Raw genomic sequence first — 12,238 nt, 5'->3', positions numbered from 1 at the left:
GTTACATAATTGTTTATTGCATGGTTTCTTTGAAATTATACATTTAATTATTATCATTTTAATAATACAAAATAAGATTATAAAGTTTATCCTGAAAGAAACACCATAACAATATTACAAATGCTATTAGTTATATGTTCTCGTGCTTTTTGTTTCCATGTAAAAAAAAATTTTAATAAATATAGTATTTAACAATTAACTATAATATTTTTAAATGTGTGAAACCAATTATTTTATATTAGTTAAAACAAATTTATTTTAAATTGTCATATTTTACTTATATTGATCTGAATTATTAGAGTCAAACATATAATTATTATTATTCATATTATATATTTTTCTTTTATATATTGCTACGTAAAATTAATTTTACTAAATCTAACAGTATATTAATTCGAAATTTATTGTAATTTATTAATACTGAATAACTAAGGACTGCATATATAAATTATATTGACTAAGTACCAGATAATGCCGCTCTATTACAAACCCATAATATTAAATATTATGGGTTTATTATTAGAGCTAAATAAATTTTATTTAGCTCTCAATTTTTTAAAAGTAATAAACAAAAATAAGGTCTTTAATGCATAAAACTCGCATGTATTTATAATTATAAATACATGCGAGTTTTAATCATTGGTGGGCATTAATTTTGTTTAAACTTTTCCACTTAACTAGTTAATTATTTTTCTAATTTTTAGCTTAACTAATTTAATTTTCCGTTGAAATAATTTAGTATTTTTCAGTTTAGTTAAAATAACAGTTAAGCTAAATTCAATATTTCATAAAAAAAATGTATGTCTTCATATGCTGCGTACGTGGTTTAATTAAATAAAAAATTGAAATTCCCCCCATCCCAATAATATATTTATAAACGATAAATATAATTTTCTGGTTTTGTTCAAAAATGTATATGATTTTTTTTAATAACTAGTTTTAAACATAAAACAGTGCAACCAACACAAAAATGTATAAAGGTCGAAACTACCAGTCATAGTATAAAAATTTGAGAAAAGGTTAAAGATAAGAAATGAGACATTGGTATCTAAAAACCAGTTTAGATGCCTGGTAAGTCAGCAATGGAGTCATTTTTTTATATGAGACAATTAATAGAAAAGTTTAGGGAAAAGGAGAAAAAGCTATGTATGGTATTTATAGATTTGAAGAAAGCGTATGATTGAGTATCACAAGGTTTTAAAGTGGGCATTAATGAGAAAATGGGGGTGGTTGAAGTGGAGAGAAGTGTCTGGTGTGTTATGCAATAAAATAATTCCAATGAGGTTGAAAGGTAAATTTTACAAGACTATTGTAAGACCAGCTATGTTGTATAGTTCAGAGTGTTGGGCGGTTGACAAGAAAGTAGAGCAGAGATGAGAATTCTTAGATGGATGAATAGAGTGACTAGAGAAGATGGGATAAGAAGCGAACATATACGAGGGAGTGTAGTTGTAACGCTAATTGTAGATAAGATGGAAGAAAGTTGACTTAGATGGTCTGGTCATGTTATGAGGAAAGAGGAAGCGGTAAAAACATTAATATAAATGAATGTCGAAGGAAGAAGAGGTATTAGAAGACCAAAAAAGAATTGGAGGGATGTAATTGGATGTGATATGAGGACGGCTGATGTGACCGTAGATCATGTGGGTGATCATGTCATGTAGAAGTTTAGAATAAGGGTGGCCGACTCCAAGTAGTTGGGATTAAGGCGAAAAAAAAGAAAAAGATTACCAGAAATTCCGGTGGCAATTGACATAATATGATTGTTGTGTGGGAATGTACAATTTAGCGTTTAGTTGGGTTTAAACAATAATTTATGGAAGGTGTTTAGTCCAAAATTTAATATTTTAATGAAAATAAAATAAACAAGTTTTGTATATTTTTTAACAATTTTAATTTTTAATTATCATATTTACTAAGTAGGTGAATACCATTTTTTAATTTATATTTTAATCAACAGCAATGATAATAATGTACGATTTTAATATTTTTATAATTAAATTAGTTATACATGTTAAGTATTCAAATACTGCGGGACGTGGTAAGAGCCTGCACGTGGCGTCCCCTGTATTACAATATTGAGTCTACACAAGAATATATATTGCGAACTAATCTTACTAACACCGGTGCTAGAATGCCTAGGCGTTCAAACTCAAAACGGCCCTTTTCAGGGCACCCCCCCTCCCCGCAGCATTTAAAGTGATGATACAAAATATAGAAGGTTTCTCAGTAATCAAAGGCGAACTTCTTGCAAACCTTTGTAAAAAAGAGAAATGCGACGTGTTATGTGTTCGAGGACCCACGAGGATGAGGTTAGCCCTTGTCCAAAAATACCAGGAATAAATCTAGTCATCGAGTTACCACATCCAAAATACGGAAGCGCAATATATTCCAAACCTGGACTGGTGGTTAAAAACGCAGCTACCAGCCACAGCAAACAAATCGAAATACTAACTATTGAGGTAGGCAACTGTACAATTATCTCAGTGTATAAACCGCCGAACACAGACTTCACCTTCGAAAAACCGATCAACTTCGACAACTGTGATACAAAAAAAATGGTTCTTGGTGATTTCAACGGCCAAAGTACCACATGGGGATATCTAGAAAACGACCAAAATGGAGAAAACGTGGAAAACTGGGCTGAAGCTGAAGTGTTGTCTCTTATCCATGACTCAAAACTTCCCCCGTCTTTCAATAGCGGCCGGTGAAAGAAGGGCTATAATCCAAACCTAATTTTTGTCAGTGACAAAATTGACGCACAAACCGTAAAAACGTATGCAATCCCATACCAAAGACTCAACATCGAGCCCTAATACTAAGCATAACAGAAGTAGTGAGATCACAAACAATACTATTTAAAAGACGATTCAACTTTAGAAAAGCGAAATAGGAAAAATGTAGAGAAACGCTAGATAAGGAAATATGGAATATAGACCCAAAGCCAGAGAACTATGAGGCATTCGTAGAAAAAATAAAAAAAAAGGTTTCTAGATTACAAATCCCACGATGCTGCAGGGAACGATATTTATGCGGAATGATGGAAGAAACCAGCAAAATAAAGAAGGAGTATGAAAAAATTTTTGCCACAGATCCGTTTAGCGATAAAATAATTATGATAGGAGAAACGTTAACGAAGATTTTATGTAAAGATAGAAATGACAGATGGTATGAACTCATAGATAACACAGATATGACAAAAAAAGCATGGCGACTTATCCAAGAAGCTTAATGGAGATTCCGTCACACATGAATGACATATGTAACAGCAAATCAAGTAACTACACAATTGCTTCTAAACGGAATATTAGACAAATCAAGAATTATAAATAAGAAAGATAAACTCACCAAATGCCGAGACAATGAGCAACATAGTTTCCAGCTTGATTTTCCTATTTCCGAATTAAATAAGAGCCTCAAAGAGATGAAATACGACAAAGCACCACGGCCGGATGAAATCATGACAGAACAGATAAAACAATTCGACACAAAAACAAAACGATGGCTGTTAAATTTCCTAAACTCTTGTCGCGATAAAGCATTGGTACCTAAAACATGGAGAAAGGCAAAGGTAGTGGCCCTGCCCAAACCAGGCAAAGACTACAAGAACCCTAAAAGCTACAGACCTATATCTCTATTTTACTATACATTTAAACTTTATGAACCGTATAAAAGAACAAATATAAAGAAAACTTATTGCCGAACAAGCAGATTTTAGACCGGGTAAATCCTGTACATGACAGGTACTAAACTTATTCCAACATATTGAGGATGGTTATGAGAACAAAAAAGTAACAGGAGTTGTTCTTGTAGATCTATCTGCAGCATATGATACGGTTAATCACAATATACTACCAAAAAGGATATATAAGTATACAAATGACTGGCACCTAGTACAAATAATATCTTCTATGCTACGTAATTGACGCTTTACAGTTACGCTGAATAATAAGTGGAGTAGATCAACGAAATGGCTTACCGCAGGATAGCGTACTGGCGCCAATGCTATTTAATATATACACCAATGACTAACCCATCACAGAAGAAACAAGGCACTTTCTATACGCAGACGACTTGGCTATAGTAGCACAGGACATAATATTCCAAGAAGTCGAATGAAAGCTTACAAAAACTCTCCAAGAATTAACAACGTATTATGCGAGAAACAATTTAACACCAACCCGGATAAGACACAAATATGCTGCTTCCACCTCCGAAATCGTGAGGTAAAAAGAGAGTTCAAAGTTCAGTGGCTTGGAAAAACACAGAACAACTAGTCTATCTAGGAGTTACATTAGACAGAACTCTAACGTTTAAGGAGCAATGTAGAAAAACAAAAATGAATGTCCAAACAAGGAATAATTTATTACGGAAACTAGCAGGCAGCAAGTGGAGTGCCACACCAAATACAATTCGAACTACAGGACTAGCACTGTGTTTCTCTACTGGAGAGTACGCATGTCCAGTGTGGAACCAGTCGAAACATGCTAAACACGTTGATACGGCACTGAATGAAACTTGTAGGTTGATAACTGGATGTCTCAAAGCGACGCCATTAAATTATATCTATCCATTAGCGAGGATTGTCCCGCCAGAAATACGGAGATACGTGGCCACATGTATTGAAAGAACAAAACAAAATACCGACCAAAGGCATCCTATGTATGGTGATTTAGACACCCAAAGGAGACTTAAATCAAGAAGAAGTTTTATTGCTAAAATAAACGTGATCCAGGAACTCCCCCCGACCAGATCCGATTACGTAAATGGAGAGAAGAACTACAAGCTGAAACACCTGTCCCACCTGATGAACGACTACCTCTAGGCGGAAACCAATCATGGCCCATATAGAAAACGATAAATAGGTTAAGAACCGGAGTAGCTAAGACAAGAGTCAACATGGTGAAATGGGGATACCTGACACTTGTGAATACGGCGAGAGGCAATCCGATGAACACCTAATAAAATGTACCCTTACTCCGCCAGGATGCACAACTGACGACTTGCCAATGAAACGCTATATCAATAGCTATTCACTGGCTGAAGCAAAATATTTTGCACTTTTATATTTTAAAAAATGCAGTTAGTATCTATTAAGTCCAGCACAGGACACGATAAGAAGAAAATTCAAATACTGGTATTACAGGTATAGTAACCCAATCTCTTATGTAAGACAGCAGCTACATTACTATCATACTACGGCTGAGATAAGTGTATTAAAAAAGGATTAGTTATGAATAAATAAATAATAAAGAAGATGATTCAACTTTAAAAGTTGAAAATAGATTTTTAGATTTCCCTTACATCACCAACCAATAAAAAATGATTTTAAGAAATTTTAGTCAAAAAATTAATCTAAAATGAAATAAACTATTTTTAAACTAATTAAGTTTAAAAAAAAATTCAACCTATCTCTTAACTTAGATATTTAAATCTGTAATTTGTTAACTTTTAACTGTTAATTTATCGACATTAATCAAACTTAACTTGAGTTAATTATTTCCATTAACTTGGTCATCTTTGCTACTAATAAGCTAAATATTTTCTATATTACCGTCCGGAAAAATTTATAAACTTATACCCCAACTAGGCGAAGTCTAGTTAATTATATTACGATGTTTTTTTTGTCTGTAACCACTTTTTTCATATCTCACCGGACCGATTTCTTTCAACGATACATAAAAAGATCAAAAATTGTATCTAGTTGATGAAAATCCTCTCAAAAATTAAACAAATTTCCTTGTTCCCTGTAAATGGTAAAAATCCCCCAAAAATTACGATTTTTAAATCGGTAATTTTTTAACTTTTTTTCTTAAAACTGTCATAATTTTTTGAAAAACAAATGAATCAAGACATTTTTTTTATAAATACCTTAGATGTTTATCTTTCATTTTGTATACATTTTTCGTAAATCTGATCCTTTTCATGTTAACAGAGGGGAATTCAAAATGACAACTTTTACATAAAAAGTAGAACTTATCAAACATATTTTTTGAAAATGTTCTGGAGATAATGCGTTTTTTAAAGATATGTTAAATTAAAGCTTATGTTACATACTATAAGACTTATAGTATGTGACATTATATGTTGTCTTGTATTAGATACGAAGTTCAAGGTCGACCTGTTGAGTGTTGTTGGGTTTTTGAGAATCCAAATGGATATAATGCCGAAGCATTATCACGAACTATTTTTGGTATAATTGATCCTCTTCTAGAAAAATCACCTAATTAATTAGTATTCAATCATATGATGGTGCAGCTGTTATGAGTGGCCAAAAAGCTGGTGTTAATGTGAAGAACACAAGAATCGTGTTGCTCGCCGATGAAGTTAAAATGATGTAACGGAATAAGTCCACCAGCTAAACACGACTTATACAGCTAATGCGGTACGGCAGCAACAACGGCTTCGTCGTAGTTATACTATGTTATATTTTAACGTAAAAATTATTCGTCATAGTACACACACATATAAACAGGGTCAATGCTGTTAACAATGAACGAACTTGTAGTAATGTCATGAAATATTACGTGTTTGGCACACATTCGATAGTTTTTATCAACGTTAAAAAACAACGTCTGGCGGAATGTGTCGTGGAACATATATACGGGGCATCCAGTATTTAAAAAATATTAACCCAATATTAACTTGCTGGCTGTAAGATCCCACGATGGATTTAGGGATGTACGCGCCGGTCAGTGAAATGCCGCAATAATCATTGCCGGAGACACAATCACGACGTGCTAGGGTATTCGGAGCCTGCTTTTGGCTCTTAATAAAACCTAATAGTTGGTCAAGTGTAACATCTTAGGGAGACGACGTCATAAACTGCATTTGGATACAGTCCCCAATAGATGCCGTGGGGGTTCGGTAGGTCAGATGTGACATCACCAGGGCGGACTGCATCTCTCTTGTGTTAACGGTATTCTTTGTCGGCACTGTAAGAACATTTATTACTATATTCTTACCAACTATATTATACACATTGTATTAATTTCTAATACATATTAATTAGCATAGAGAGAGATTCTGATGTGACAATTCTATTCGTTTGTAGTTTGGAGCTTCTGACTTCGAACTAACAAAGAACAGTTGAGTTCAAGTGGCCGCTGTAGCTTTCGATACCATTACTTTTGTCTTATTAAGTTAATAATTTAACGATTTGTCTATCGCTGACTGTCATCACAGCCAACCAACTCCATCTTATTTGGAGAATATACCTACTAACTAAGTGCACATGGTCAGATGTATTGTACATTATATATAGTTTATATTTACTGAACATTTAAAATACATCTTACGTTGCTGGTGACATAAAAAATAATAGTTTAAGTTTATTATATAATCTCCAACTAATTGCCTATTTCTCCTTCAGATAATTAAAACTCATTTATGGAGATAACATTTAGGCAGACGTCGGTTAGCTTCCGATTTATGGTCTTGATCACTCAGTACTAAACAGATCCCCAACAGTACCTTTAAGTGCCTGTACCCACTATTTATATACTTTTCTGAAATCATTATTTTACAACAATTTTTAAAAATTTATATGAACATATTAAATTGTTAATAATCCTTGTTGCTACAAGGCCAGTTAGTGGTTCGCTTTGCAATCATAAAAACAATGATCACCAGCCTAACGTGCTGTAGCATAGTGAACCCGTCTATCTCTAAACACGAGACATTTCAAATGAGTCTACTGTAAAATTTAGTACATAATATTTAACCTGTAAGGTGTTTCACCAAGGAATAACCAAACATTATATTTTAATTTCTATAAATTGTTAAAATTCTTTAAAAATGAATGTTAAGTACCGTTAAAAAAATACCACAGTTTCTTTAAGTGTTTTAAATAAAAAAATATAAAACTATTTTAATAATATTAACTATTGGCTATAAAAATATACTACATGTATCACCATATAAACCGCTAGCATTGAATAAATACACAAAGGCTAATTATTTCTTTAATTTCCGTTAGAAAACTTTTGTGGACCTTCTGAAAATCAAAAAAAACTAATTTTGTTATACTAAAATCATTTAAAGGGTAATAACCATTAGAAATGGACATCAGAAATGACATCGAAGTCGATCATGAACATAGAATTTTATCTAATTATGCTATATATGAAACCTCAATTGTATTCAGGTCTGGTAAAATTGACAGTGTTATCAAATCTGTAAGTAAAATTAAAAGAAAAATAGTACAAAATTTCATAAAAAAATTTTGAACGCTTTTTAGGCCATGGAGTTAAATTCATCTTATATTTTAAACGCTCCTGCCTTGTCATTAGAAGGTGGCGATAGTTTAGATATGACCACAGCTCATACTATCTTACATACCTTAAAAGAGGAATGTAATCCGGTAAAATTATCTTTACATACCATTGAAGAAATAAAATGTCCAGTAGTCGGTGAGAAATATTTATATATTGTAAATATACTGTTATAATAAATTTAAAGATCAATTTAATTTTAACAAATAGTTCAAAAGATTATTATTATAAAATTATTACTTCAATGTATTCAACAATTTAGGAGAACTTATAAAAAAATTTGACGAGTTTTATTATGATAAAAGTTTAAATTTGATAACAAATGGCGTACATAAAAGCACTGTGTCGAAAAAAACATTGGGTTATGGAGATCAATGTGACAAGAAGAATTCAGTATTAAATATTCAACCTAATCAAAAGGATGACTTAGAGGCCGTTAGTAACGAAAGCCCCATAAGGAACAAAACTAATTTGTTCTTGAGGAATGAAAATAGTTTTTCAGATGATAAGATTGTTTTGGAAAATATTTCATCTGATACTTTTAATGTATACCGTAAATTTCCATCTAGCACATCATCTCCAAAAGTCAGTAAGTAAAATTCAAATATTTCCATTTGATATATTTTTTTAATATTTACAATTTTAAAAAGACTGGTCTATTTACAAATTTAATTTTGTATTTTATTTATGTTTGAGTGTATATTACACTATTTAAATGTGTTGTTTAAAATACTCACACTTCAATTTAAGCTATTAAATTATTATTTCAACGTATTCAACAATTTAGAAGAACTTATAAAAAAATTTGACGAATTCTATTATGATAAAAGTTTAAATTTGATAACAAATGGCGTACATAAAAGCACTGTGTCAAAAAAAACATTGGGTTATGGAGATCAATGTGACAAGAAGAATTCAGTATTAAATATTCAACCTAATCAAAAGGATGACTTAGAGGCCGTTAGTAACGAAAGCCCCATAAGGAACAAAACTAATTTGTTCTTGAGGAATGGAAATCATTTTTCAGATGATAAGATTGTTTTGGAAAATATTTCATCTGATACTTTTAATATATACCGTAAATTTCCATCTAGCACATCATCTCCAAAAGTCAGTAAGTAAAATTCAAATATTTCCATCTGATATATTTTTTTAATATTTACAATTTTAAAAAGACTTGTCTAGTCACAAATTTACTTTTATATATTTGTGTTTGATATTGGGGGAAAAACAAGAGATACTTTTGTTATAGAATAGGTAGGGGGCGGTGCAACGTAGGCTTTGTATTGCAAGATAGTCGTAAACTGAACATCGAATGATAAGTCCGACGCACCTATGCGTACCTAAAGTTTTATTCGAATGTGAAATGTAAGTTATATCGTAAAAAAAATACAGTCCACATTATTAATAAAAAATAGTGATTTTTGTCAAATTTAAAATACTGTAAGCAACCGACCAATTTGAATCGATGTTACACTATTTAAATAAATTACATTACAAGTTTTTCTTAATTTTCAGACCTTTAAGAAAAATAATAATATTTTTTTTCTAAATATTAATTTTTTTTTTATCAGCATAAATCAATTTATGGAAAATTATCGTAGCTATAAACGCAATTGAAAATATTTATTCTATTAAATCTATTTAAATTATTACTTTAACCTATTTAAATTTCAGGAGAACTTATAAAAAAATTTGACAAATGCTTTTTTGATAAAAGTCCATCTCACACAGCATCTCCAAAAGTCAGTAAGTAAAATAAAAAATGTCCATCTAATATAATTTTTCAATATTTACATTTATTTTAAAAAGACTAGTCTAGTCATAAATTTACATTCACATTTTATTTATGTTTGATTGGTGATTACATATTTAAATGAGTTGTATTGAAATACTCACAATTCACTTGTTGCTATAAAATTATTATTTCAACGTATTCAACATTTTAGGAGAACTTATAAAAAGGTTTGACGAATTCTTTTATGATAAAAGTCAAAATTTGATAACAAATGGCGTTCGTAAAAGCACTGTTATGAAAAAGACATTGGGTCATAGAGATCAATGTGACAAGAAGAGGCCTCTTTTAAATATTTAACCAATAAATCAAACTATTCGATAAATCTAAACACATATTTTTTTATAAATTATCTTATTTATTAATTGAACTATTTATTCATTTTAAAACATCTTTTATCATTCATATGTTACACTCATTAGGTTATTGTTATAATTTATTTGTAATTGGCGTTGTGCATTTTTGAATTAATTAATAAATTATTTAAAGTGAATAATTATCGTTAGTATTTTTTTAAATATTGTAGATAGAGAATTATGTTAGGGTAATAATGTAGAAGATTATATTTTTTAGAAATAAGGTTTCTTTTAATTTTAAATATATTAATAATGAATCATAAAATGAGAGGATTACTATGTAGGTATAATAATTAATAGATCTCCAGTTTTTATATTAAACAGTTAATAACTTCTGAAATAGTGGTCCAATAGTTGTTCATTTTTTTAATTTTGTAAGTTATTTAAACATATATATATATATGGGTGTTTAAATAGTGATTCATAAGCAGTTTCTTTATTTTCCTTTGGTTAAGTAGCGAGAACTCGGGAGTAAATAACTGTTTAAACAGTTTATGCAGACATAATAATTTCTCCGTGAAAATTACAATACTAAATAATTAAATATCAATTTCATACTACATTTAATTTCTATAATAGATATTTATTCATATATAATACTTATAAATCATAGAACAAGAAAAAATTATAAATTAATTTTGCTTTTGGAATAATCGATTAATTTCTTAAAATTAAACATTATCTACAGATTTGCATTGAAGTATTTCTAATAATAGTGTTTTTAATCATTCTCAGACATCATCTATACTTATCCCAACTATGCCACGTCTACATTATACTATGACCTCATTGCGCCAGCTTATTTTTTATAAAATAGCTCTAACTATCTGAGAAATTATTAGCGTAAGCTAATCGCGGTTGCCCGACCGTCGTAAGCTTTAGAAGTCATGAGTCAAGTTTTACGAAAACGCTTACAGTCTCTAGTGTATTAATGTATGTTGAACCAATAATAAAAAAATGTATGTGCTATAATATGTGTAAATAACTATAAGTTAATTTTAATTTTACCCGTGATGTTTATAATTATCCATCGTACTTGAGATAAAAATGAATAAATACCTATTTATAGTGTTATATTTTATAAAATATTAATTTGAGATAATAAATAATATTTTGTTTCCTTTTCGAGTTTTTTAACTAATTATAAAACTAAAAATTATAAACAGATTTTTGTCAGTTAACTGAACGTCGAGGTACTATTTCATAATAAATAACTTTAAAAAAACAATTTTTTAGAAGAACGAAATATGCACTGTGAAATCGTATTTTTATATTTTATATTTTTACAAAATATAAACTTGAGATTTTCCTTATATATTTAAGGTGATAATTAAAATTACTCTCAAAAGTAATATAGTGATACTTATATTCTCCACCTATAAAGATTCTACGCATTCTTCGCAGTGGTGCACGAAAAACATTTTCAAGGGTAGTTTCACAACATATACGATTTAATTATCTTTTATTTAAACGCCATATAATAAAATGATTCCCTCCTAGTTTACTAAAATATAATAGATTCTTATAATATAAATAGTATTTTTATTTATGGTAATAAATTTTTGCACTCAAAGAGCATTTTTAAATACCTTTAGATAAACATTTCTAAGATAGTCTTACGTTTTTAATTGATAAAGGTTGGGTGTAAGTATATTTTCAAATTTACTTGATAAATTTATAGAGTAAATGTAAATGTTAATTTTTATAGCCGTCATATAATAATTAGAAAAAATACGTTAAAATAATTATGTATAACACCTGTCCGAAATAGTGTCATGATCTTTGACACTTCTTTAAACACGCTATTGTACAGG

At 30.0% G+C, this 12,238-nt stretch overlaps 1 protein-coding gene across 4 annotated transcripts; it reads left to right on the top strand.

Annotated features, from left to right (window-relative positions):
* The first annotated feature begins 5,413 nt into the window (after nucleotides 1-5,413).
* LOC126895407 (uncharacterized) lies at nucleotides 5,414-10,514 on the top strand. 4 transcript variants are annotated; one of them, XM_050667240.1, is made up of 7 exons: nucleotides 5,414-6,193; nucleotides 6,259-8,177; nucleotides 8,240-8,411; nucleotides 8,536-8,862; nucleotides 9,061-9,387; nucleotides 9,951-10,022; nucleotides 10,223-10,514. In XM_050667240.1, exons 2-7 carry the CDS (start codon nucleotides 8,061-8,063, stop codon nucleotides 10,366-10,368), a joined length of 1,161 nt encoding a protein of 386 aa, XP_050523197.1. In that variant the 5' UTR covers nucleotides 5,414-6,193; nucleotides 6,259-8,060; the 3' UTR covers nucleotides 10,369-10,514. The 4 variants fall into 4 exon arrangements, with proteins under 4 accessions (XP_050523197.1, XP_050523196.1, XP_050523195.1 ...); XM_050667239.1 differs by having other exon boundaries at nucleotides 5,414-6,385; nucleotides 8,044-8,177; XM_050667238.1 differs by having other exon boundaries at nucleotides 5,414-8,177.
* Nucleotides 10,515-12,238: the final 1,724 nt, after the last annotated feature.

This window comes from Daktulosphaira vitifoliae, unplaced genomic scaffold, assembly GCF_025091365.1.
Source record: "Daktulosphaira vitifoliae isolate Bord-2020 unplaced genomic scaffold, ASM2509136v1 Scaffold_1, whole genome shotgun sequence".
Classification (NCBI taxonomy): domain Eukaryota; kingdom Metazoa; phylum Arthropoda; class Insecta; order Hemiptera; family Phylloxeridae; genus Daktulosphaira; species Daktulosphaira vitifoliae.
This window is presented reverse-complemented; position numbering and strand designations above follow the sequence as displayed.

What these genes read in the sequence shown, in the direction of transcription:
- LOC126895407 (XM_050667240.1), top strand. Translation starts at nt 8,061, where the DNA reads ATGGACATCAGAAATGACATCGAAGTCGATCATGAACATAGAATTTTA. An exon ending in CACATCATCTCCAAAAGTCA is followed by an intron (nt 8,863 to 9,060) that starts GTAAGTAAAATT and finishes TCAACAATTTAG; the next exon opens with AAGAACTTATAAAAAAATTT. An exon ending in CACAGCATCTCCAAAAGTCA is followed by an intron (nt 10,023 to 10,222) that starts GTAAGTAAAATA and finishes TCAACATTTTAG; the next exon opens with GAGAACTTATAAAAAGGTTT.